The 26772-nt window shown below is 34.1% G+C and overlaps 2 protein-coding genes across 4 annotated transcripts; both read left to right on the top strand.

The window, feature by feature from the left end:
• The first annotated feature begins 586 nt into the window (after window positions 1-586).
• Eif2a (eukaryotic translation initiation factor 2A) lies at window positions 587-6457 on the top strand. Its single transcript, XM_072888718.1, has 12 exons — window positions 587-741; window positions 1401-1664; window positions 1765-1864; window positions 2058-2233; window positions 3186-3274; window positions 3351-3501; window positions 3589-3759; window positions 3880-4054; window positions 4134-4303; window positions 4428-4523; window positions 4583-4761; window positions 4851-6457. Exons 1-12 carry the CDS (start codon window positions 714-716, stop codon window positions 4974-4976), a joined length of 1725 nt encoding a protein of 574 aa, XP_072744819.1. The 5' UTR covers window positions 587-713; the 3' UTR covers window positions 4977-6457.
• A 522-nt stretch (window positions 6458-6979) lies between these two features.
• Window positions 6980-26460, top strand: Faf (ubiquitin carboxyl-terminal hydrolase-like faf). Of its 3 annotated transcripts, none has more exons than XM_072888713.1 (30): window positions 6980-7135; window positions 8348-8560; window positions 8648-8912; window positions 9143-9368; window positions 9453-9587; window positions 9671-9827; window positions 9913-10236; window positions 10430-10687; window positions 10775-10873; window positions 10960-11234; window positions 11338-11539; window positions 11628-11957; window positions 12104-12438; window positions 12527-12767; window positions 12928-13065; window positions 13133-13411; window positions 13486-15239; window positions 15413-15586; window positions 15654-15795; window positions 16008-16312; window positions 16384-16634; window positions 16714-16889; window positions 16975-17171; window positions 17278-17405; window positions 17492-17658; window positions 17762-18027; window positions 18129-18358; window positions 18428-18630; window positions 18705-19027; window positions 19341-26460. In XM_072888713.1, exons 2-30 carry the CDS (start codon window positions 8495-8497, stop codon window positions 19486-19488), a joined length of 7794 nt encoding a protein of 2597 aa, XP_072744814.1. In that variant the 5' UTR covers window positions 6980-7135; window positions 8348-8494; the 3' UTR covers window positions 19489-26460. The 3 variants fall into 3 exon arrangements, with proteins under 3 accessions (XP_072744814.1, XP_072744816.1, XP_072744817.1); XM_072888715.1 differs by lacking the exon at window positions 6980-7135 and adding an exon at window positions 7158-7375; XM_072888716.1 differs by lacking the exon at window positions 6980-7135 and adding an exon at window positions 7398-7582.
• The last annotated feature ends 312 nt before the right edge of the window (window positions 26461-26772 follow it).

The raw sequence follows: 26772 nt of genomic DNA, 5'->3' as shown, positions 1-26772 counted from the left end.
GTCAATAATCAAATAATAATTTGAAAAGTGCGTTAATCGATCGCATATCGATAAGGAATACACAATATTTAATTTTCAATAATTTATACTTTACATGAAAAAAATTTCTGTAAACATTATGTAAACTATACGTAAATAATTAAAATATGTAAATATTTGAAATCCATGGCACAATCCTAGATTAATAGATAAGTCCCTTTAGAGCCGATTCAATGTCGGTTAACTTTATAATTTCGGTTCAAATTATATCTTCATCTCGTTTTCTTGAACTTATCTGGAAGAAATATAAAGATATATTTTAAACTGATTTAAAATTAATCGACGTATCATCGTATCATCGTTTCAATTGAATGGATTTTCAACCAATCAATTAATCACTATTTTACTATGAATTCACGTCTTTTATTGGCAGAGACGATGCAATGACGTCATTATATATTCACTTCCGGAGCAATTAAACCTTTAATGAAAAAAACGCTATAAATGTATCTCTTATGCATTGAACTAAATAGAGCAGTGCATGTTCGCCGAATTCGCTATTTGATATGTTACCTTGATGTCCCTTTTATTACGATCTGACGTGTTGCACGCGTCCCGAATCTGACATCTGGCTGGCATCACTGCATTGCGTTGCACGCCGAAAGTAGCCAATTTCAGATCACACGGCCATACGTAATGTCGACTGTCCGATACCACATGGTAATGGTGGTAAGATGGCTTCGCCGATTCCCTGCGTTGCTGGTAAGCATTTTCTCAGATTTTTAATATCCGTTGTGCGAGAATGTCAATCGTCGATTGAACGTACAATTGTTCGGAGTAATTCGCTTGTCAAGGAAACTCGTATCCATTTACAACTTCTATTAAATGACGTTCCAGATAGCGCACCGTTTTTCGCGATAAACGTGTTAACATGTGTCTCGTAACATCAAATAATTTGCCGTATTTATGTTAACAGCGACGTTCAAACGAATGTTCGCATTATAACGTTTATAAATTATAAATGCGCGATGAAATATGCAAAATCTCGAAATATTGTATTCTAACCTCTAACTGCTGACGTGTTATTTTCCGAACGTCAACTTTTGACGTGAGTTTTGCGAGAACAATAAAATTGGAAAGCAAAATAATTGTTGGGACACGTTCTCGCCTTGCTATATACATTTCTATCAACAGTTCATAAATTTTATATTTCCTTGTAAATTTTATTTAACAAATTATGGCCCAGTTCCACAACTTATTTTAACTCAAGTTTAACTATTTTCGTTTCTCAGATAAATTCTAAGAAACGAATTAAGAGTTTATTTAATTCTAGTTAAATTATGGAATCGACTTTTAGTAGTTTATCTATCGTTTGTATTGTTAGTATCACAAAGATATAATAATATATCTTTAATATATAGTGAGAGGATCCACTGGTATAAATCTAGCTCAAGGTCCACCATCTTATGAACCAGTCAAAACATTTCCCAAAGATGACAGCAAAACCTGTAAGGCTATGCTCTTTAGTCCTGACGGTCGATACTTTGCATGGATTAATGCGGGTAGTGTTAAAATTGTATTGTGCGAGACCTGGAAAATTGTTGCCGAAATTACGCGACCTAAAATCTGCTCTATTCAATTCTCTACTCATAGCACATATCTCGCAACTTGGGAACCATCTTTTGGTAATTAACTTCAAATTATATATATGTATGAAATATATAGGTAAATTTTTAATGCACTAATTTTATTGTATTTATAGTGAAAATATTGTAATATTTTCAGTAACACAAACGAATTCTCAGGGAACACAAAATCTTCACATATGGAAATCTGAAAATGGTGAATTAGTTCACAGTTTTATACAGAAGAAACAAATTAATTGGTAATGTACACACATGTTTAATTTCTGTTATAACTATTTTTTTATTATTATATAATTTAAAGAATTAGAGTTTAGTAGCTATACTAACAATATAAATTCAAATGTTAATCTATGAAAATCAATTTGCTATATATTGTTAACATTGTTATTAAATATATGTATAAAAATAATTTCAAGTTTATTTGAATAATAGGGAACCACAATGGTCAAGTGATGAAAAACTTTGTGGATTATTGAATGGTGTGAATGTTCTTTTATATGAAGATAACAATTTTGAAAGATATGTACACAAGATAAGTGTAGCCAAAGTTGCCAAGTTTAGTATAGCACCTGGTAATGCTCCCTACCACATTCTCTGCTACATGCCTGGTAATTATATCTACTAAAGTGCAATATTTTTTTAAATAATATAGTGTTAAATAAAATAGGAATGTGAAGATAGTTATATTTATATATATATGTATATATTTATATATATTTTAAAGATATATATATGAAATCAAATTGTATGTAATAAAATGTAATTTGTTGTTGATACTTAATGAGAATCTTATAATGAAACACATAGGTAATATTATATATATGAAATTCATTGATAATATTTACTATTTAAATTTTTACTATTAGAAGTAATTTGACAGCAATAGCATTGACTTTATGCTACAATTTACTAAATATTATTTTATTCCAGTTTTACTTTTTTTAAAGCATATATGTATTTAATAGAAATATAACAAAAATGACAAAGTAAAAATCTTAAACTAATTTTTCAACCATGTATATATTGTTTTATATTATAACAAAAACAATAATAGGCATACATATTGGCATTTTCCAACATACTTAAGTATGAAATCGGATCTAATCACTATGGAAAATTTTCCTAATTAAATATTATACAGCATACAATTTGTAAGTATTTTTTTAAACAAAAATTGTTATGTTGCACAATGTAGTTCTTACACATTTATATAGATTTATGTGAAATATTCAAATTAATTTAAATATATCTATATAGATATTTATATAATATATATATTTATATTGAATCATATATGCTTGTATATATTGTATGATTAAATAGCACATAGCAAATACAATATAACTGTAACATAAGTGTTACACATCATCACTAATTATGTTGTTCAATAAAATTTATATGGGCATTGTTATTATAGCACTCTACATTTAGTATTTTATGACTTGTTACTTATGTGTTTTAAAAATTATTATTTTTCCATTAAAAACTTTGTTACTGTTTAAGTTACTTCATAAAATTTTAAATATATACTAAAGATTTAAAGATTAATATATAATTTAGGAAAGCCTGGTCAACCTTCATTTGGAAGATTATTTCAATATCCAAAATTTGAAATTGGAGAAGCACTTGCGAGCAAAAGCTTTTTTCAGGTAAAATATTTAATATATCATATAAATATTTGCATATATTTTCTCCTTTTAATAAATATTACTTTATGGTTTTTAGGCAGATAGAGTTGATATCTATTGGCATAAACGTGGAACAAATGCATTATTGATGGCAAGTACTGAGGTAGATAAGAGTGGTGCATCATACTATGGAAAACAGACATTACATTATCTTAGTACAAAAGGAGATACTGCTATGGTTACACTCAGTAAGTTAAAAAAATTATTCTTTTGATAATTTAAAATATTTAAGACTAATTCTGTAGCAGTATTGTAATAGAAACTCTCTCAATTAGGTAAAGAAGGTCCTATACATGCAGTAGAATGGTCTCCTAAAAATACAGAATTCTGTGTAATATATGGTTTTATGCCAGCTAAAGCAACATTGTTTAATCTTAAATGCGAAGCAATCTTTGAATTTGGAACATTACATAGAAATAGCATATATTACAATCCATATGGCAACAATATCCTTTTACTATAATATGTGATAAATCCATATATATTTCATCAGTATTAATTGAACAGTATTTAACTAGTATTTATAATAGAAAATAATTGCATTAATTTCCTTGACTACTGTGCACTATTGCTTTTGGCCGGATTTGGCAATCTTAGAGGCGGCATTGAATTATGGGATACTGCTAACAGAAAACTTATTGCTAAAACTGATGCACCAGATACTACACTACTTCAGTGGTCGCCGGATGGTGAACATTTCATGACAGCAACTACAGCACCTAGATTACGAATGGGCAATGGGTAAAAAAAAAAACATAAAAAGAAATTATGTTCAGTTTTACATTGTACATGCTGTAAATTAATGGACATGCATAATTAGATTTAAGATTTGGCATTACACTGGCTCATTAGTATATCAACGACCTTGGAATAATCAAGAGGAACTGTGGGAAGTAGTTTGGCAAAACTTCCCTTTGAATACATTTCCACCAAAACCTATTAGTTACAAAGCAGTTGAGGGTATTATCTCTAGTCCTAGTCAATCACAAGGTAACGGTTATCTTTATGAATATTTTAGGAATAAATAAACATAAGAATTTAATTTCAATATATATATATATATAGAATAATATATAGTAATATATAGTAATTATTGATTTGTCTTTTTCTAAAGCACCAAAAGAAGTATATAGACCACCATGTGCAAGAGGACAAAATATTACATTTAAATTACATGATGACATAGAGCCACCTTCTAAACCTGGTGAATGTAAGTATATATAAACGTATTGAATACTTTATTGTTGATTCTGTGAAATTTATTTGTAGCAAATCCATCGAAAGCTGCACTAAAAATGAAGAAAAATCGGGAAGCGAAAAAGGCTAAAAAAGAATTAGAATCTAATAATTTTACTTTTAATGGACAAGTTACAAGCGCAACGACAAGTGTAAAAATGGAATTAACAGATGATCCTGAAAAGAATAAAAAAATAAAGAAAGTGAAGAGCGTGAGTATATATATTTAATAGCAATCTTTGTTTTTCAATTATTATTAGAGAATAAAGTCTTATAATAATAATTTCGAATTATGTCACAGAAATTAGATCAAATTTCTAAGTTGAAGGAGCAGTTAAAATTGGGAAAACAATTAGAAATTAATCAACTAGATAAGATCAAGAAAGAAGATGAATTGCTAAAAGAACTTGAAGAACTTACTTTATGATAAACAATCTAGATATCGAGATAACAGAGTTATCTTGCTAAGCAAAGAAAAAATTGCGATTAAATGCTTTTTTCTTTTTTTTTTCCAAAGTAAAACTTGCAAGAAACAACACTTATGAGTGTAAATCAAATTATTCATCCTGACAATCTGAAAAATGGGAAAATTACAATATATCACATGTGCGATATTGTAGATAAAAATAAGTTGGAATCTCTCTCCTGAAATAGATATAAATTGAATTGATACTATATCCAAGGATTGTGTTCGCACCCATATAAATAAGCATAAAAGATTATATTAGTTTTAATAAACAGAGAGCTGATAGTAATCTATCGCATACTATGATATGAATATGTTGTTATGTACTTTATAATTTTGCTAAAAATTAATGATAGAGATAGTTGCAGTGATTATTATCAATCCAAGTAAAAAATAAATGAGATTGTGTGCAATTTAATAATTATGATCAAAATAAAAGCTGTCTGCAATGCTGACAGTTCGCTATTATAGCTATAAAACTGTCAGATCTTTTTCAATAGAAACACGAAAAGTAAAAGTAACAAATGTAAGACTATCGGGATTATATAATTTAAAAAAAATTTTTTTCTGTGAGAGTTTAGTTTTAAAACCTAAAGTAATCTAATATTTTTATAGTGTTGTAATAAATTTTGCATTTAAACGCGAGCTTAACGTTCTGCACAAGACTTACCTAATATTGCTTTTTATAAATTACAAAATTCAAATATACACAGAGAAGAGCATTCTCTCTAATATTTCGAAAAAACAAACTTAAAATTTTTAATAGCATTTAGTATTTGAAACTCCTTTCTAAATATTACTTTTATTATATTTAATGTTCTACTCATTATTCAATGTTATTTAATGTGTTTTTAAGGCTGCAGTTTAAAATGCATTTACGATATTGACAATCTATAATATATGTAACATTAATTATAGATTTTCAGCATTGTCGAAAATCAAACAATTGTAAAATTGCATTTCAGATTGCAGCCTAGATAATTCAGAAAACTGGTTTATTCTTTTTATTATATACAATATAAAATCAAGATATAAATTTTTTGCAATTTTTAAAGAAGTATATATAAATAAGTTAATAATAATTATATTATTAATATAGTTAGTATATAATTAATATAAAGTATAGAACATTTTTTCAATATGACAAAGCTTGTTCAGCCAAGTAAAAATCCATGTAAGATTGTATACTTGTAGCAATGTGTGCGTGCATATGTATGTATGTATGTATGTCTGTCTGTCTGGATATGCTTATGTATAACTGCATTAAAGAATATATGCAAATTATGTATCATTGATACATAATAAGTTCATTACGACATAGACAGGAATAGTAAAATTACGCGGATGTTATGTACAGTGAGAGATGAAATTTATGGAAATAAATTATTTAAAAAAATCAGTAGGAAAGGAGTTGTATGGGAATATAAATATCAATAAATGTGTGTGTGTGTGTGTATATGTTATTCAATATTATATTTATATTTAAGAAATAGGATTCGTGTGCAAAATTGTTTTTATTTAAGAGAAAAGTAAATTTCAGACAATTCAAGATAACAGTATAAAAAAAATCTACTTAATATCTACTTAAAGAATTTAGAATTTAAATATAAAGAATTAAAAAAAAAAATAGTCGAAGTATGCATCTTCTATTATGTATTTTTTCCCATGTGCTATTATTTTTTTTTCTTTATTAGGGAGGTATTTTTTAACTATGAAATGACGTTAAAATATACTTTTAAAAGTATGAAAATACAAATTTTGGTTTAATGTACAATTTTTCTGCTTGCTTGAATTTGAAGTGAAAAAATGCTGCAAGTAAGAAAAGGAAATAACAAATATCCCGATCGTTCGTAATTATTCATGATTGCCGCGTGAAGATTCTCGCGCCTAATTCGTCAGCGCATCGGCGACGAGCAGCGACGACGAGCGACGGTGCAACGAACGATCCAATCGTAGCTGTCGCTCGTCACCCCGTCGTACACGCAACACGCACACGCACGTCGGCTCGGACGGCACCGCAGCGCCGCGACAGTCGTGTTTACAGATTTGCTAGTTGAGTTCCGTAACGTCACGTCAAAAAAGTGCAACACACGAATTTCTACAACGTTTACTATGTAAAGGTGCGTTCCCCGGTGATGGTAATGCGACGCGCCGATCGTTTCCCGGTGCGGTACAATCGTCGTCGTGGCTTGACGCTGCCCGCGGCCGGTTCGCGGGCCGAAATATCGGCGCTTTCGTTAATATACGGCAGTGCCAATAGTTAGGATAGTCGCCATTTTGTCCGGAGAGGTAGCCCGGTCGCGGCGAACGTGCAGCGAAAATAGGCGCTGCCTGGACCCGCGAGGATTATCGCGAGTCGCGTAGGTAGCGAGCCGCGTGATCGTCCTCGTCGATCGTTTTCCAATCCGCGGACGATCGGCGTGTCCCGACGGACGGTTCATCTGCCCGCGACCATCCGGGGTTCCATCGAATCTTTCCCCCGTTGTGTGCGAGCGCTCGCTCCCTCGCTCTCCTTCGCTCTCGGTGTTCCTTTTTGTGCTTGACTTTTTCTCTTCTACTAAAATACGGTACGCGCACGTTTTTCATCGAGACTCGAAATCGCCGCGTGCGATTTCTCGACGAAGACGTCGCGACGCACCCGTCTTGGACAACCGGCACACGTCGGCCGCTCCCCGCCGTCATCGTCGTTGTCGTCGTTGTCATCGTCGTCGTCGACGGCAGCGGCGGCTCTACAAAGTTTGACAGCTCGCGCTGCGCGTTCACGAAACGGCGGTGACTCGAGATCGTAATCTTGCGCGATTGCACGATCCTGAGAATATGTAATAATCACTCGCTACGCGACGACAGGAGAATTTCGTTTGTCCTGTCCGTCTCTAAATCGCGTGTCGCTACGTTAAAAAATTCTCCCTTTGTAATACGCGTCGATGCACGAAACCCTAGCGTGGTCACGCTGTCATGCGACTTCCGCGGATGCATTCGGGTACACTCGACCGATTGTTACACGAAGACGTTCACTGATTGCAGCGAATACGTCGATTTATCGGCTGACCGCATTTACGTCTCTGGAAAATCATAATTATATTAGAATATAGTTCACGAACGTATCGTCTTGCAAGCTGTCAGTTTTGTTATAAATTACTCGGAAATTACACGCTTATGTAACTTTTATTACACAATTATGAGAAATTTATAAATTTTTTTATGCACAAATCTCATAAACTGAATTGTCATTGTCAATGACATATCTGTGCTAGATAGAACTTTACTAGTTATTTTTCAGCAAACTAAAGAATGAAATGTTAAGATTGCTCTCTTTTTTTTTATTGTTTCAGATAATGTAGGTATAGTTTATTAAAACAAGGCCTTTAGGATATAATTATATTTAATGTCAGTATATAAGTTGGATGCTTGTTATTGGTGGTGTAATCATTGGACCAAGAGATATTGAGACAATTAAAGTGTAACAAAGAACGTTTAAAATGACGATTGCCACTAGGGGCCAGGGAGTTGGCATAGACCCTCCCGACAGCCAGCAAAATACACAGGTATGTGTATAGATTATAAAGTCATTTGGAAAAAATAGTTTGAAATATGCCTTGATCGCATCGAGTAAAATGTATCGTCTCGTATAGATGCACAGTCCACCAGGTCCGCAACAATTGGCTGACACAATGTCAGGGCTCCAACTCACTGAAAATGTGGTACAAACAGAATGCAACAATGACACTATCACTGCGGTGGAGGATAGCAGTCAGCTTCATGGAGAACCTGATTTTCCTATTTCCAAACTTAATATGCTTCATGAAAAGATATCTAGTCCACGATGGGTTGTTCCAGTTCTACCCGAACAAGAATTAGAGTGCCTGTTACAAGCCAGTATCGAACTTTGTAAAAAAGGTAACGTGTATTGTTTGTAAATGTCTTAGAGATAATCGCTTATCTGTTTACATGCATTATAAATGATTGTACTTTGCATCAATGTGATTAAAATTTAGAACGTGTAGCAGCATTTATTTTTACTCTATAGGCCTGTTCTTTTTAGCTCAACTGGCTGGTCAGCCAGGTCAGCTAAAAAAAACAGACCTTATATTATATTTTGTTTACCCAAATTTTCTTTATTATTGTAGGAATTGATGTACAAAGCGAAGCGTGTCAGCGCTTTTTTCGAGAAGGTCTCACAATCTCATTTACCAAGATATTAACAGATGATGCGGTAAACAGTTGGAAATTAAATATTCACAATTGTATTAATGCTAACTGTGCACGTTTGGTGGAACTATGTGTCCTAAAATTAGACGAAGATTGGTTTCCTCTTCTCGATTTATTGGCAATGGTTTTTAATCCTAGTAATAAGTAAGTAATACATTTTAATTCTTTTATTGATTATGAAATACGAGCTTTTAATGTAATTATACTTGTAACACTTTGTGTTTCTAGATTTCACACATTTAATGCGGTAAGAGTTTCTGAAACCGTTCCTCCTGGTAGTGATATTCCTGATGAGGAACTTTACGCTCGCCCACCACCTGATTCGCGTAGTCCTCGTGGTTGGCTAGTAGATCTTATAAACAGGTATATTTTTTCCCATACATATATGCAAATGTGTGTTTTATACTTACAAATTGATATATTTACAAATTGATAATCTGTTGCAGATTCGGGAGTCTCAATGGATTTGAAATTTTGCTCTCTAGATTTCAGAGTGGACGTAATTTAACAGTGCCAGTTATTTATGCTTTAATCAGACCTTTTGGCTTGTGTTACGAACTATTAACTGTTCACACGATAGTTAAATATTTAATGCCTATTGTTGTAAGTATTTTCTCTTAATTTATAATTAAGCGAAAATAATTTTAATTTATTTATACGAGTTTCAAAAAAAAAACGTTATATATAGGAAATGGTACCTCTTATTTTGAATAATTTAACCGACGATGAATTGAAAAAAGAAGCCAAAAATGAATCAAAAAACGACGCAATATCAGCCATAATCAAAGCCGCTAAATGCTTAGTATCACGAGTACCTCATCAGGAAGAGATGATAAAGAACTTGGAAATACTGAGACTGAAGATGATACTGAGACTCTTACAAATTTCTTCTTTTAATGGGAAAATGAATGCTTTAAATGAAGTTAATAAAGTAATATCTAGTGTTAGTTATCACCAACATCGTAATACAATAGTGGAAGAGGAAGAATGGCTTACAGCAGAGCGTATGGCAGTAAGTTTTGCCTAAAAATCTACTAATTATAATATTATATATATAATTAAATATTTTTATATAATGATGTTCGAATCATGAGTAAAAAGAAAGTATATCATACTAAGTATATGAATATTCTACCAAACTTCATGAGTTTGACAATTCAAAAATTTTGTAAAGATCCTATAAAGAATATTTATTTGTGATATAGAAATGGATTAAAGACAATGGAGTATTGGAAATTGTACTGAGAGATTCGTTGCATCAGCCACAATATGTAGAAAAACTGGAGAAGATTTTACGTTTTATTATAAAAGAACGTGCACTTACATTAGAAGACTTGGATGCTGTTTGGGCAGCTCAAGCTGGTAAACACGAGGCAATTGTGAAAAACGTTCATGATTTGTTAGCCAAATTAGCTTGGGATTTTAGTCCTGAACAACTTGATCATTTATTTGAGTGTTTTCAGGTATTTATCACAATAGTGTTATGAGATATCCTATCACAAAATTTAAATTGTATAAAATTTTACAATCAATTTTATACAATTTTTCAGACAAGTTGGAGGACTGCAAATAAAAAACAACGGGAAAAATTATTAGAATTGATTAGAAGACTCGCGGAGGATGATAAGGATGGCGTTATGGCACACAAGGTTAGATAAATCTTGAATATATATACATTCATATAAATATATCTTGAAGAGTTTGAAATGTTTTTGGACTGTTTTTTTATCATTAGGTGTTGACTCTTTTTTGGACTTTGGCTCATTCTGATGAAGTACCTACAGAAATTATGGATCAGGCATTGAATGCTCATGTAAAGATTCTTGATTATTCATGTTCGCAAGAAAGAGATGCGCAAAAGACAATCTGGCTGGATAAATGTGTCGAAGAATTGAAAAATGGCGATAAGTGGGCCCTCCCTGCGTTAAAACAAATTCGCGAAATATGTTGCCTTTATGAACCAAATCCTAACATGGGGCATACTCAACGTAGTCATCATTTGCACTACAGGTATGATTTATATATTACAGTTATATATACATACAAATACACATGTAGACGTACACATTGTGTTACTACGTTGATTATGCTCTTTATGCTTATTATTACATAGGCAAGAAGTAATAGAACGTCTACAGAGTGAACATTCAGTAGTGATACTTGTAACAAATAGCTTAACAAATTATATGGATAAAGTGAGACAATTGGTAAAGGAAAACCCTGAAATCGACGCGAATACTTTTATGCCTGACGGTCGATACAATCATATTATGCAAGTGCAAGAAAGATTGAATTTCTTGCGTTTCCTTCTAAAGGTATATTTCAGATCCTGGAATAACAGATAAGCATAAATTTCTGCTAAAAAAATAACATACATTGAATAACATTATATGGATTTTTCAGGATGGACAATTATGGTTATGCGCCGATCAAGCTGAGCAGATTTGGCAATGTTTAGCTGAGCAAGGTGTATTTGTTTCGGATCGCGAAGCATGCTTTAAATGGTTTTCTAAGCTTATGGGAGACGAACCAGATCTAGATCCAGCAATAAACAAAGACTTTTTTCAAAATAATATACTGCAATTAGATCCGACATTACTTACAGAAAGTGGTATTAAATGTTACGAAAGATTTTTTAAAGCTGTTAATTCTAAGGAAGGAAAACTGAAACTAAAACGTAGAACATTTCTCATGGATGACATGGATTTAATTGGGACTGATTATTTGTGGAGAGTATGTAATACTGTATTTGAGTTTATTTCTTTGACATAAATTCTATAGGATTTTTGCATTTTTCCGTCTTGTTTTATATACGTGTATATACATATATTTTTTTTTGTAACAGTGACAATCTTATTTACTTATTTATTCACTTACAGGTAGTAACAAATAGTCCAGAAGAAATTGCAAACAGGGGCATAGAACTTTTAAAAGAAGTGAATACCAATCTAGGACCGCGATTACAATCGTCCGTTTTGGCATTTCATGAAACATATATAGCAGAATGTATGGATAGACTGAAAGCTCATTATGATACCGTAACTGTGTTGAGCAGAGTATATTTGGATGGAAAAGAGGAACGCGAAGAACAAATGACAAATAAAATTAAAATGGAAGCCATAAAAATGTGTCGCGTTATGAAAGTTTTGCAGGAATATATAAACGAGTGCGATACAGCTTTCCCAGGAGAACGGCAAATATTACCATTGCATAGGTACAGTTATAATTGTATATAATAATAATAATATTTTTTTCTTATAAATATATACCCAGTGTAAATGCAACATCTATTCCAATTACAGAGCAGCTCGTGGCAAGAATCTGTCACTTGTTATTCGTTTTGCGAGTCCCGGTCGAAACGTTGACGATATAGATATCTTCACGCATAGTAATGATACATTAGCTTCATTGAGACGTCAGATATTACGTAGGATTAAAGCAAGCGGGACAAATGTGAAACTCGATTTATTTATTAATGGAGATTCACTGGAACAGTCCGATGATAGGAAACTCCTTTCTCAGATTCCACTGAGAGACAAAATGGTAAATATTAATAATAGCTATAAAAAGAAAAAAGTATTAAAAAGTTTAATATATATATATATTAAACTTTTTAATACTTTTTTCTTTTCTTTTTTCTTTATATATATATATATATATATATATAAAGAATGTGTGATTTATCAACATGGTTTTCGTTTAGTTGTTATCTGCAAAGCTCAGTCAAGTAAATAGCAATATGCCAAGCTCACCGGATAGTAGCTCTGATAGCTCTACTAGTTCCCCGCATCATCCGTACGATGGACTAAATGTAGAGGCAGAGAACAGTTTGCCCGGTGTGGTAAGTTTATTAACGTAAAATTAAATTTAATTATTATATTTTTCTAATCGTGCAATTTCGTTCTCAGGTCATGTCGCAGAGGTCTCAATACGCGACATTCTTCTTTCAATTGGCAGATCTTGGCTGTACGCTTCAACATTCGCAATTGCGTGATGGTGCGCGAAATCTCTTGCAATTGGTGCCGCCGGATACCTTCACTGTAACAAGATTACAGTGGTTATTTGGTCATTACAAAGACGACGAAGCTTTACAGAACCCTTCTCAGTATCATTGTAACGAACAGAATACGACGGTAGATTCTCTATTTTTTACTGCGAGTTCTAGCCAAGTTTTATACAATTTAGAGGTGAGCGTGCGTTAAACAAACATTATCCTTTTGTACTTGTGCCCTTAGTAATGTTACTTTTTTTTTATTTTTAGGTGTTGTATACTTTGTTAATGCCAGCTCTCGACCCTATGTCGGAAAGAGCGTTTGAATTTCAATATAATTTCATAAAAAGCGGCGAAGCGAGCGTTATCCTCGATATGCTAACCAAAAATAAATTTTTACCAAATGCGGACGAAACCACAAAACGCTCTGCGTATCTAACGGTGCTGAGACTATGCAAGCTTCTTTTAACAGTAATGGGTAATGTGATGGCGTGCATGATGGACGAGGTTCAACAAACAGGGAGTCCGGAGAATCACGATAATCACGTTAACAATCGCGGTCGAGTGGCAGTGCTGAAACAAGCTCTTCAGAGTGTACCGAATCAAAGTACCGAATACATGTTGAGAAGCGTAGCGGTCAAACTGGCGACGCATCTGTCCCATCGAATGTTATCTGGCGGGCCGGAAGCCGATCGATGTCGGCAGCTTTTTGTGCAGGCCCTTTCGTGGGAATTACCGGATGTGGCTAGTATACGTGCCATAATTAGATTAGCGTGGGCCGCATCTACAAGTAACTTGAACAACATTAACGCGTCGAATGAGGTCCTTCACTCGATGCATGAGATCAGTCAGAAGGAACAGAGAAATCCTGATAATAACGACGTTCTCGTGTGCAAGGAAGCCCTCGAAGTACTGACAATCGCCCTTGTGTTGAATCCATCGGCGTTAGAAATATTATCGCGTGACAAAATATGGCACACCTTTCTAATAGACTTGGTGTTACTTAGTACATCGAGGGCCATCAGAATTGCTGCTGGCGAGCAGTTTTTTCTCATGTCGACGTGGTGCAGTGGCGGACATCAAACGCTGTTGGTTACCATATCTCTTCTCTTTGCCGTTTTAAACACCATTGTTACGGAGAACGCGAAACAAAGCCATGAATATTTTCAACTTCTGTGTCGATTGTTGAACTTTGCGCATATGTCAGGTTGTCCTTTGACAACTACGGAGACGCTGTTAAACGTGGAAATTACGTGGTTGAAGAAAGTTCGAGACAACATGAAGGAGACTGGAGAGACTCAGGTAGACGAGGCCTTACTCGAGGGTCATCTCGGTCTAACCAAGGAACTGCTGGCCTTTTTACCACCTAGCCAAAAATACGAGATCGGCTCCGACGAAAAGCATGGAGTTAATTTAATCAAGGAATTGGTCGAGGACTTTGTGTTCCCTGCATCTCGTCTGATGCTGCAGCTTCGCAGTACCGGCGAACTGAGTCCATCGCAAGCGTGTCCGGTCTGCAGCACTCCTCAATCGACTAGCGCCGCGTTCGACTTGCTCGTAGGTCTTTGCGTAGGCTGTGTACCCAACATGAAACTTCTAGTCACAATGCTCACCGACATGTTCTACTCCGAGAAGGATGAACCGTTAGCAGAATGGGATTATCTACCGCCTGTGGGACATAGACCACTTAAAGGCTTCGTAGGCTTGAAGAATGCGGGGGCAACCTGCTATATGAATTCAGTATTACAACAATTGTACATGGTGGAGAGCATTAGAGTCGGACTTTTGGCGGCGGAAGGAGCGGCAACCGATTTAAACGAGGATTTCTCGGGCGAGGAGAGGATCGAAGGGGAGCAGACAATCGAGACGAACGACAATGATACGAACGAAGAAAAATGTGGTGCCGATGAATCTAGAAAAGAATATAACATTGGTATTTTGAAGCAAGTACAAGCGATATTCGGTCACTTGGCTTATAGCAAATTGCAATATTATATACCTAGAGGATTATGGAAGCACTTCAAGTAAGAATAAGTATAATAGTAATTTATTTTATTTTTATATGTTAAAAGTAAAATATAACTAGCATAATATTAGCATAAATGCATCTACTATAAATATGATTTTACTAATATATAAACTCTGGTGTATTTTATGTGCGTGTTAAATAGTTAATGAGAGAATTTGATTTCTACAGGCTTCAAGGAGAACCTGTAAATCTTAGAGAACAACAAGATGCGGTAGAATTTTTCATGAGTCTTGTAGAGAGTTTAGACGAGGCATTGAAAGCCTTGGGACATGAGCAGATAATGGGCAAGATTCTTGGTGGCTCGTACAGCGACCAAAAAATCTGCAAAGGTTGCCCTCATAGGTACCTTTTTAGTTCTTACATTTTGCTTTCTTCTGTAAACTGTAATACCGCATTACATTGTCTTCAGATATTCCAAAGAGGAACCATTCAGTGTGATAAGCGTGGACATACGAAATCACAGTAATTTATTGGATTCTCTTGAGCAATACGTAAAGGGTGAATTACTAGAAGGTGCAGACGCCTACCATTGTGATAAGTGTAACAAAAAAGTATGATTGTGTGCGATAATAAATTCTCGAGAATGTATAAAAGATCCTTTGAGAGTATCATAATGAAAATAATTTGTCCAAAGAGAGATATATTATTAGGTGATAATGTGTCAGCGATAAGAATATTATATGTAAAGCACAAACGGATCTTTTATACGTCTTAAAACTAAAGGCAAAGCTTTAATTTGATTAAATTTTGTTTTTGATTTTAGGTTGTAACAGTAAAAAGGTTGTGCGTGAAAAAACTGCCACCCATTTTAGCGATTCAGTTGAAAAGATTCGAATATGATTTCGAGCGCGTATGCGCTATAAAATTCAACGATTATTTCGAGTTTCCACGAGATCTGGATATGGAACCTTATACTGTTTCTGGTTTAGCCAAATTGGAAGGAGAGGTCATAGATTGTGATTACGAGGAATCTGTGAAAGGAACGTGCACGAAATATCAATTAACTGGTATTGTGGTTCACAGTGGTCAAGCTAGCGGTGGCCATTACTACTCTTATATTCTGCATAGGTATTTTAGATATGCGAAATACGTATATAACTAACTGACGAATAAAAATTTTATATTCAATAATTTTGCAGGTTAAACGATGGTACTGCCAAGTGGTACAAGTTCGATGACGGTGACGTGACAGAATGTAAAATGGAAGAAGAAGAAGAAATGAAATCTCAATGTTTCGGCGGTGATTATTTAGGGGAGGTGTTCGATCATATGCTCAAGCGGATGAGTTACCGCAAACAGAAACGATGGTGGAATGCATACATGTTATTTTATACGAGACTAGATGTAGAAGAGAATTCTCTAATGAAGAGTGTAAATGAATTGTCATTGTGTAAGTATATCAATAGGACTCTGTAAGATCGATCTCTCGGCTCGTGTACCGTCTCGTTATCCCGATCGTTTCTTTTCAGATACGAAACTAGGAGTTATGAAAATGCCCTCGGCGATAGAATATAGCGTGCGGAAGCAAAATATAAAATTTATGCACCATCGGAATCAATTTAGCGCCGAATACTTTCAGTTTATTAAGAAATTGGTGTTTTGTAATCCACATAATATTAACAGACAGAATCTGAACGAGAAACTTGTAAGTATGCATACACAAGACATATACATTTTTTTCAATAGATTTTTTTCACTTAATAATCGTCGTATTCGTATTTTACTTTTAGAGTCCCGAGGCAGAAGAGCTTGCAATGCTGTCGATTCAATTAGCATCAAGATTTCTCTTCTATACAGGTTTTCATACCAAAAAAACATTACGTGGAACGGCGACAGATTGGTATGACATTATATGCCATCATCTACGTAGCACTAAATCAGTGCGTTCTTGGTTTGCCAATGAAGTATTATTCAATCATCCGCATAGGTAATTCAATAGATTTTTTTAAGTACATAATATGTATATACACAAAGAGGGAGAGAGAGACATTTGGGTTTTGATAATATTAATAATTTGTTATATCCATTTATAGATTTTGCGAGTATCTCTTGAGTTGTCCCAGTACCGAAGTACGCACTGCTTTTCTCAAGATTTTGGTATTCCTTGCACACGTTTCTCTGCAGGATGGTCCATGCGCTCCGCCTAGCCTAAATGCACCGAGTGAGTACTAAAACAAATAAATAAACAAAAATAATATATGTGTTTGATATATATTTTTTTTTAATTTGTGAATATATTTTTTTTAGCTTTACTCTTGGATCCGGTAGCAACACTCAGCGATCATTTGTTACACGCAGTACTGTCGTTATTGCACCGTGAAATTTCAGATCACGGGCGGCATCTTCCTCATTATTTTTCCCTCTTTCACGCCTATGCGTCGCTCGGACTGGCTGAAAAGGCGCAATTGCTTAAGGTAAAAAAAAAATAAAAAGAATTACATACATATTATTATTATTCTCTTGCGCGCGGCAGAAATGGAGCGTGTGTTTAATTTGAATAAATTTTTCTCGTTGCAGCTAAATGTCCCGGTTACGTTCATGTTGGTCGCTATTGACGAAGGCCCGGGCCCTACTATAAAGTATCAGTATCCCGAATTGACTAAACTGCATCAAGTGGTGAGCATGTTGATACGGTGTTGCGACGTGTCGTCGAAAGCGCATTCAAGTCACACGCAGACCCGTACAGAACCCTTACCGAATCCGTACGGAGATCCCGCGTGTCAGTCGGAGTATCTTATGCCTATCCAACCGCAAGCAGCTGATATATTATTCGTCCGTACTAGGTGAGAATTGATAAAGACGTATTTTTAATAGTGAAAAAAATAAAAGATATATGAATCTTTTGTACAACTTTATGTACTTTTGTTCTGTACTGAAAACATAGTTACATCAAAAAATTGATCGAGGACGCTAATGTGACTGAAGATACGATTAAATTATTGCAATACTGTTGCTGGGAGAATCCACACTTGTCACGAACGGTGCTTAGTGAATTATTGTGGCAAATAGGTTTCGCGTATACTCACGAGTTGAGGCATCATACGGATCTGTTGCTTACGATATTATTGATGGAGGATTCGTGGCAAACACATCGCGTGCACAACGCGCTCAAGGGTAAGTTCGGTCTTTCGCGCGAAACATTTAAATTAGTGTCATGTAAAACACTGAGACTGTATCTTTCAGGAGTTCCTGATGAGCGAGAAGGCTTATTCGAAACGATCCAAAGAAGTAAAAACCATTATCAAAAGAGGGCTTATCAGTGTATTAAATGTATGGTGCAGCTCTTTAGTAAATGTAGACCTGCTCATCAGCTTTTACATCATAGTCCAGAACTGAAGAGAAAATGGAGTCATGCTATAGATTGGCTCCACGATGAACTCGACAAAGTATGTAACGCGAAAGCTAAATAGTAATTCATGCACACTACTAATAAAATAATTGTCGAATAAATTATTTTCAGAGACCGTATGCCTCTACGGCGCCTTATACACATGCATACAATAACTGGTCTCCGCCAGCACAATCCAATGATTCTGCAAATGGATATGTTTTGGAACGAAGCAATAGCGCGAGAAAGACATTGGAGCGGGCGTGCGAACTATGTCCGGACGAGGAGCCAGAAGTTGAAGACACTAGCGAGGATTGCACAGATGAATCTGAGAAACGTGTGTTTACATATCAGGCTCCCAGTTCATATAAAGCCACTGTACCCATGTATGAAACAAAATATGCATTCCGAAGCTCTAAGAGGCGTAATAGAGCCTTAGGATGGGCATCTATGGAGTAAGTTATATATAATCCTAATATATTTTTTATAAATAAATAAATAAATAAATAAATAAATAAATATATATATATATATATATATATATATATATATATTTATACACATTTTTTCTAGTAATAATAATTACAAAATATTGCTTCTATAAATTTTTCTGTATGTTACAAAAGAACATTTAACATATTACAACTAGGAATTTATCAATAAATGCTTTAGATATTCGATTTTATCTAATAGTAATCACTTTTAAATAATATGGCTATTTTTTCTGAGACATGAAAGAAAATTTACAATTGCTTATTCTCTTTGCAGTTATCCCGATTTTACTGTAATTCAACAAATGCAAGAAGAACAACAGCCTCAACCAGGACCTTCTCCAGTACACACACCCCACTTAGCACTTCAAATGCATAATCCGCAAAACTGTGAGTCGTCACAAAATACCAGTCAGGATCCATAATGAACGCTGAACACTGATGTTCTACCAAGTTGCTGTCTCAGTGAAATGATTTCAGAATACTTAGATATTACTGCGCCAGAAGCTTGGTGGCGAACAGTAGCAGCATATGTACAGATATAACAAGTGAGGGTTTGTCTTTTTTTTTTTTTTAGTGATCTTTAACGAACTCGTGCTAATCTCTTAGTTTCATTGTGGGTAGTTATTTTGATAATATGACGCGCTATAAATTCGAATCGCAAACGAGGAAACGAAATGGGAAACGATTCCGACTAAGAACTGAATTAACACATGCTGGTTGAGGCGATCAATTCTCGAGGTTCTTTTCTCCTTAATGTTGACATTGTTTGTCATTCTGTTTGTCCCTCGACAACTGTTTGGCTTCCAATTCTAGAAATGACAATTTGACAAAAAAAAATATGTATAAAAATGTGTGCACACTCTCTCTCTCTCTCTTTCTCTCTTTTTGAGAGAGATCGATAAAACTAATAGTACAGTTAAGAGTTTCATTTGCCTCGATTAATGCATGTCGATCAAGCTTAACGAGTACCATAAGATTGTATAAATGTATAGCGAGTAGTGTTACGGAATCCCGTTCTCTGCCGATTAGAAAACAAGAATATAAACCATAATTTTCCGTATGCCTATGTAAATTTGTTACTAATAAAAACGAAAAGTTGAAATAGAACTTTCTAATGATCGAAAGATACAATTACAAAAAAAAAGGAAAGAAACAAGCTAGTATATTCTCATCTTATTCAGAGAAAGCACAGTTTTCGCGAAGCTATGCTCTAACATATGTATGTATATATATGCATATATACACACATATATTTATGTATGTATGTATGTATTTATGTGCATATAACTATGTGCTATATATGTATAACATAGCTTTTGCTATTAATCTTTTAATAACAATAAAAGAATCCTTCTTGTACTTAATAATCTCGAGCATTCTGGAAGAAAGACACTTATCCGGCGGCCTGCCGTGCTGCTAAAATTTCAACACATGCCAATGATGCCTCCTGTTGTGCTTTCTTTCAGTTCGACCGATTTGAAAGAGTTGTGCCTTCGACATTGTGCGACTCCATTGTACTTTTAGGTAGATATTTAAGAATCAAGTTGTTGCTTCAAATTTGATTGCTTATACTTCGCTTGTTGAGTTGACTATAAAAAAGAAAGAGAAAGGAAACTAGAAGTTTGTCAGGAAACTTGCGTGAGATTCGATATAATATTCATCGACGAGAGATATTTATACGATCGTTGAAACATATTTCCAAACCCGAAATGTAATTGCTGCGGGTCACTCTAGTTTATCATAACGCATGCATATATGTTAAATACGACATCAAGGTGTCCGATGAGTAGTCATTTAACGATAAAAACACTTCTCATTCGGAGCATAAATTTTTACGGAGAACAAAAATTGAAAAAAAGTGTGACGCAAGTAATAAGACGCAAAGAGGATATGGAGCAAACAAATAACTAGTTTGTATCGTTGTATGGTACGACCTATATCGTTGATAGAACGATGTGGTCTTTTCGCAAAAATTGTGAAAACGATCATAGCGCACATCGTTTCAATAAAATCGTCCGGCATACTACGTAACGGAGAAGTATTCTACGAGAAAGAATGAGAAATAGAGACGGGGAAAGAGAAAGTGACGAACGACCTTTAAATTTATCAACTGGCCATTGCTCTGACTTATTGAATAAAGAAAGAGAAACGTGTGTGTGTGTTATATATAGAATATTATAAAAAAATAATCTTAAAAGAAAAAAAAGAGAATTAAAATCACATGTAACGTGGAATAACCGAGCAGTGTGTATAATAAGATTTCGTGCGAAAAACCAACGACTATGTCAAGACACCAGGAAATAATGACGTATTGATTATTATTGTTCGTATTTATCGAATAATCGAGTTAAAAACAGTGTACCAAATTATATAATAGCTTCTATTGGTTAAAACTAATAATGGTACCTAATCTTACTCAGACATGTACATATATAGACATTACACAGACAACCGCTTTTTATATGTGATAAAAAAAATTATTATATTCCTATTATATATACATTGAGATTTAGAGAAACGCTATTGTAAATCCTGGTTTTTGTACACAGACTGTATGCTAAGTTCACTTTTGTTAACACGAGATGTAGTTTGTAATTATTTAATATTTAATTTTCTCCCACTAAATAATAAGCGCGTACAATATCATGTATAAACGATATTCATTTCTTTTTTTTTTTTTTTTTTTTTTTAATTATTCGAGAGATATGGTTCACAAAAACTGGAAGTGTCATGATACTAGTGTCATTTATCTTATGCGTGGTAGAAATAAGGGAGACATAAGCTGTGTGCGATAACCGAGCGCGCATTGTATTATAAGATCGTTGCCGGAATCGTCGGTTTTTTTGCCATCAGATAAAACAGCGCTCGGCGTTGTAGTATAAAAAAAAAGGAGGAGGAAGAGAGATACGCAAGGGACAGTAGAGATTGCGACGGAATGTCATTTTCCTGCGTACACATACATCATTGAAGATTAGTGTAATATCGTTGAATACAGATTTCGAGGATGCTACAGACGCGAAGCGAAAATCGCCTCTACTTTTATTTTTGCGAAAATGAAACGTATTTACATTGGAAATTTGAACTCACCGGAATTATACCGATTTCTTACAATGCCTGTGTACGTAATAAAGTAAAAGGAGGAGAGAAACGAAAGAGGATTGTGCACCAGTTTTATGGTACGCATGATCCCATATCGCAGATATAAATTGACAAACTATGAAATTTACTATTAGAAGTCAAAGAGATCAAAGGCAAATGCGTGGACTGTGTCGTGTACTGGAAACTAGAAGAATAGTGGTCGTTGTTTTTTTGAGATCGTATGTTCGTAAGGCTAATTCTCGTAAACACGTAGCGGAAAAAAAAAGAATCTATCTCATCGACGTTTCTTTAGTTCTAGTTCTAAAGGTAATTTTAATTGTATTTAGCGCGAATAACGCTCTAGTCAATAAAATTACGAATAAATGGAAGGGGAGATTTAATAATTTCATTCACATTTAATATGATCTGTGGAATGTTCTCGGAGTGTTCTGATAAGATTAGTAAGAAAAAAATAAGATTAACATCGTGGAAAAAGAGATTATACTCTGTCACTGTTGTCATCAATTTTTCGTTAACGCACTGGACCGCGAACGTTTCTGCAGATTTTCATGCGTCCTCCGCATTTTCTCATTTGCCTTTGACGTGTGAGCGACTCGTCGTTTGTAAACTACCTCGACTACTTGCAAGCAGTCAATGTATATTTACGCTGTGCTTTGTTTTTAGCAGTCCGCCTCGTGAAAGAAACACGATGGCAAGCGCTGGTGCATCGAGTGCACTTTTTTTTTTTTTTTTTTTTTTTTTTTAATTTCGTTCTATTGTGAAAAAATATTTATACATCTATTCGAACATAATTTGTCTAAACTTTATCATTTAACAAAATTTTGTTAAATATTTTAAAAAAGGAAGAATATCATATTTTCATCCGGACACATTAAGTACTATAGTATACTTTATGCACCAGTGTGATCGTTCGAATCAATCGTCAATATTGCTTACGAAACTATTTAATTAGTTACCATCTAAGGAACGAATAGAAAAGAATTTATCGGACAGCGTTGGTCACGAGTATGCGTTCAGGTTAAAGATTTTAATTTACCGATACCGGTTTTAAGCTCTGATGTAACATCGATCCTGACGCACGATCCTCGGGCCAGTTTGTATTTCGCAAACATAATCATTACCAAAGTTAAATACGAGAAGCATGTTTTCGCACTTTTATTCGCACGCTGTATGTTTAACACTTACGTAAACATCTTTTTATACGCTCGTAGATCTTTTAGAGATCTTAATTAATTAATTTATTTATCTCTTTCGCTGCGACGCATTTAATAAACACTAAGTGTTTTGCTTCAAGCCGCGTATCTTTGAAAAAAGTTCGAGGACGAAAAGAAAATAAAACCAAGATTTATATATATATAAAAAAAAAGAAAAATTTTGATCAAGATTACATAATACTCTCAAAATGAGAGGAGCTCTAAAGAGTTGGCTGATTCGAGATTGCACATAACATTCTAGAATATATGTAAAAATATTTTTTTTATCCAAAAATTTTTCCATTTAATGTCACCTTTTTCGAAATATACAATTTTCCTGATTTTGAGATGATTGTGTTCTATTAATGCGTAGATATATAACTGTACGTGCATGTATATATGTAACAGGCTTGTCTCTAGTTTTTTCACACCAAATATGCGTAGTGTGTTTTTGAAGAATGAGAATGAATGAATGAATGAAAGAGAGAGAGAGAGAGAGAGAGAAATAAAGTAAAAGTGTAGAAACATGTGCGACATGAATAAAAAAAATTAAATTGAATAATTCACTGTCTGGGATAATTCTCTTAGAGTTTGAATCGCGTCGTGGTGAAAGAGTTAAAATTTACGAGCGTATGTACACTTAATGTAATGCCATTGCGTTATTACTTTCACTTCGTAGCATCAATTAATCGCGATGCGATGAAAGCTAGGAAAACAATTATCTATTATACGCGGTATAGATTACGGACCGTCTAGTTTCCGTATACTGTTATTTAGCGTGTGCTTTGCTCCAGGAACTTTGGAAATTGTCATTCCGTCATTTTTCAATTTAACCGCATGAAACCTGAACTAGACGCAAAATATAAGGGAAATGGTAATGCGCATACAGAATGATTCTTAAGATGCAGGAATCTCATTCAAGAGACGCCATTAATAATTAATTGACAAACAATTTCGACGGCACGTTAATAATGCTAGATAAGATTGACGCAAAGAAAAAAGGGAGGCCAGATTCGGAACCTCCTCTTGTGAATGATATTATAATTTTGGAACTTGGTTGGCAATTAGACGTTTAGCAAATAAAGAGAGCATTTTTGCTTAGACGAGATACAGGACGAATGCACATAAATGTAAGAAACTATGCAGGATTATTAACGTGTTTACTGTCCACACGACACACACGAATGATCCTGTGAATATGTCGTATGGACGCATACGATTCATGGACGTATCGCTGATAATAATGTTACCTATACGTTTATGATCACGTATGTATTATTATGCAATCTCTGAAATAAAAACCTTTTTTAGCCAAATATAAAAATCAAGATAGCGAATGCTATGATTGGTATTTAAATAGAAAACATCAGTAACGCCTAACGTCGTGGATGCAGTGGGTGTATAAAGAGCTAAAATATGGATGGGCAGAAAATGTGTTAAGGATATACCGCGTGCGATGACGAGAAAAACAATGCTATCAAAACTTAAAAAATAAGATCAATGTAAAATTAACGCAGATGTCGCAAAGTCGCCGGAGAATGTCCACCATACTTTTGGACGTTTTTCAAACGTCTCTTGGACGATTTTTGGACTTCTGTGTTGTTTAGGATATTAAAGCAGAGAGTACGCTGACAAACATCGCGAACACCGATTTCCGATCGTTCACGAAACTATTTTACTTCCCATTCGAGTTATTTGAAACAGGGAAGGAGAAGAATATACCATAAAAAGATCGAAAAAAATCTGAAAGAGAAAAATCTGTTAATTTTTACACTCTCGACTCGATTACCGTACCTGTTGCAACAAATAGCGCAAAAATTTTACACAAAGAAAGATGAAAAGGCTTTTCAAAGTGATGCGCAGATTTTTGAAGAATTAAAAAGTACGCTTTGCAAGCGCATAAAAAGTTTTTTTATTCGGATACTTTGTTAATCAGAAGGTGTTAGATCAAATTGATTTTTCTTATCGCGAAATATAAATATATATTTACAAAATTTAATTTTAATAATTTTGATATATTTTTTCTGTAAACGCGTCGTTTTACGAAATAATCAAATACATTCGCGCGCTTGTATTTTTGCCTGGATTTTTTTTTTATTATTTCGTCATAAATTATAAGCTGTTTCCCAGTATAAAAAAAAGTATCGAATACCAGGTGAAAAAAAAACTCATTCTCGTTCGTGATTTTGTCTTCGCGTACTTCCCGGACACTCGAGACTTGACCTTTAAAAACAACGGTACACGAACAATACAAAAATCCAAAAGATGTCCTGAAAACGTCTGAAGGACGTAGAATAATACTAGGATTTAAATGTATCTCAAAATATTAGGATTTAATAGATCCGACAATATATTAAGATCGCAGGAATTATCAGTCCTTTAGACGTCTTACCGAGGATGCCTTCTATAGTTCGTGTTGTTTGATAGGCGAGAATAAAACGAGAGATAGATTTGTATCTCGTTGAGATGTACGAAACCGGAAGCCCTAAGTAAAAGAACAAGAAGCGCTTAGGACACCCTACGCGCTACATATCCGTAAAAAAAATGGCGCATTTATGCAGGCATTTTTCATTTAAACTCGTCTTATCGAGCTCGTAAACAACTCGCCAACCGATCCTGCGACCCTTCTTACGCCGCCGACCCGCACGATTATTTATGGTCCCTCGCAGACTCTCTCTTTCGATATACATATATATATATATATATATATATATATATATATATATATACATATAAATATAAGTATAATTATTAAGAGTGTATATTCTTAAAATTAGATGCAACGTGCTGACGTGCGCGCGTGGTCGCTGGATGATTTCGAGTAACAAGAAAAATTCAACACATATATATATATATATATATATATACATACATACATATATATATATATATATATACACATACATATACACATACACACGTATATACACACATGGGGGGGTTGCGGGCGACGGTTTGCCAATTTTCGCGGGGAGCTTTCACTTACAAATCGGCGATACCCGCACGTGTCCTGCGTGTTACACAGTAAGGAGACCTCTGCCGCTTGCGGAATCTTTTGTGTATTATTTCTAACAGAATGTAATAAAGTAAAGTTTAAACAGATATGCGAGTGATAGTTGCCTCTTCCTCCCATTTTTTTCGCAAGTTTTCTCGTTTTATGAATATATTGTATTGATACATATAAGTATTAAAATAATAATATATACAGTATTTTCCTTATTAATATAGTTACAATATGAGACTGCAACTGTAAATCTCTATTTCATGATATTATAAGTTTCAATGACAAGTTGTAATTATCAAACAATAAGCAAACACAGTATATATTCATACTAAATAATCAAATAATCAAGTATAATAACTGTTCATACTGAAGTGCATATTTAAACATAATATATAATATTAAACAGTTTA

Source organism: Anoplolepis gracilipes, chromosome 3 (genome assembly GCF_047496725.1).
Source record: "Anoplolepis gracilipes chromosome 3, ASM4749672v1, whole genome shotgun sequence".
Taxonomy (NCBI): Eukaryota; Metazoa; Arthropoda; class Insecta; order Hymenoptera; family Formicidae; genus Anoplolepis; species Anoplolepis gracilipes.
Note: the sequence above shows the minus strand (reverse complement) of the source record. Positions and strands in the feature narration are given on the sequence as shown.

Bases quoted from the DNA above. Each gene is read 5' to 3' on its own strand.
- Eif2a (XM_072888718.1), top strand. From the start codon at position 714: ATGGCTTCGCCGATTCCCTGCGTTGCTG. The intron at 2,234-3,185 runs GTAATTATATCT...TATATAATTTAG, and splicing joins CATTCTCTGCTACATGCCTG to GAAAGCCTGGTCAACCTTCA. The intron at 4,304-4,427 runs GTAACGGTTATC...CTTTTTCTAAAG, and splicing joins TAGTCCTAGTCAATCACAAG to CACCAAAAGAAGTATATAGA.
- Faf (XM_072888713.1), top strand. From the start codon at position 8,495: ATGACGATTGCCACTAGGGGCCAGGGAGTTGGCATAGACCCTCCCGAC. The intron at 9,828-9,912 runs GTAAGTATTTTC...CGTTATATATAG, and splicing joins AATATTTAATGCCTATTGTT to GAAATGGTACCTCTTATTTT. The intron at 10,688-10,774 runs GTATTTATCACA...ACAATTTTTCAG, and splicing joins ATTTATTTGAGTGTTTTCAG to ACAAGTTGGAGGACTGCAAA.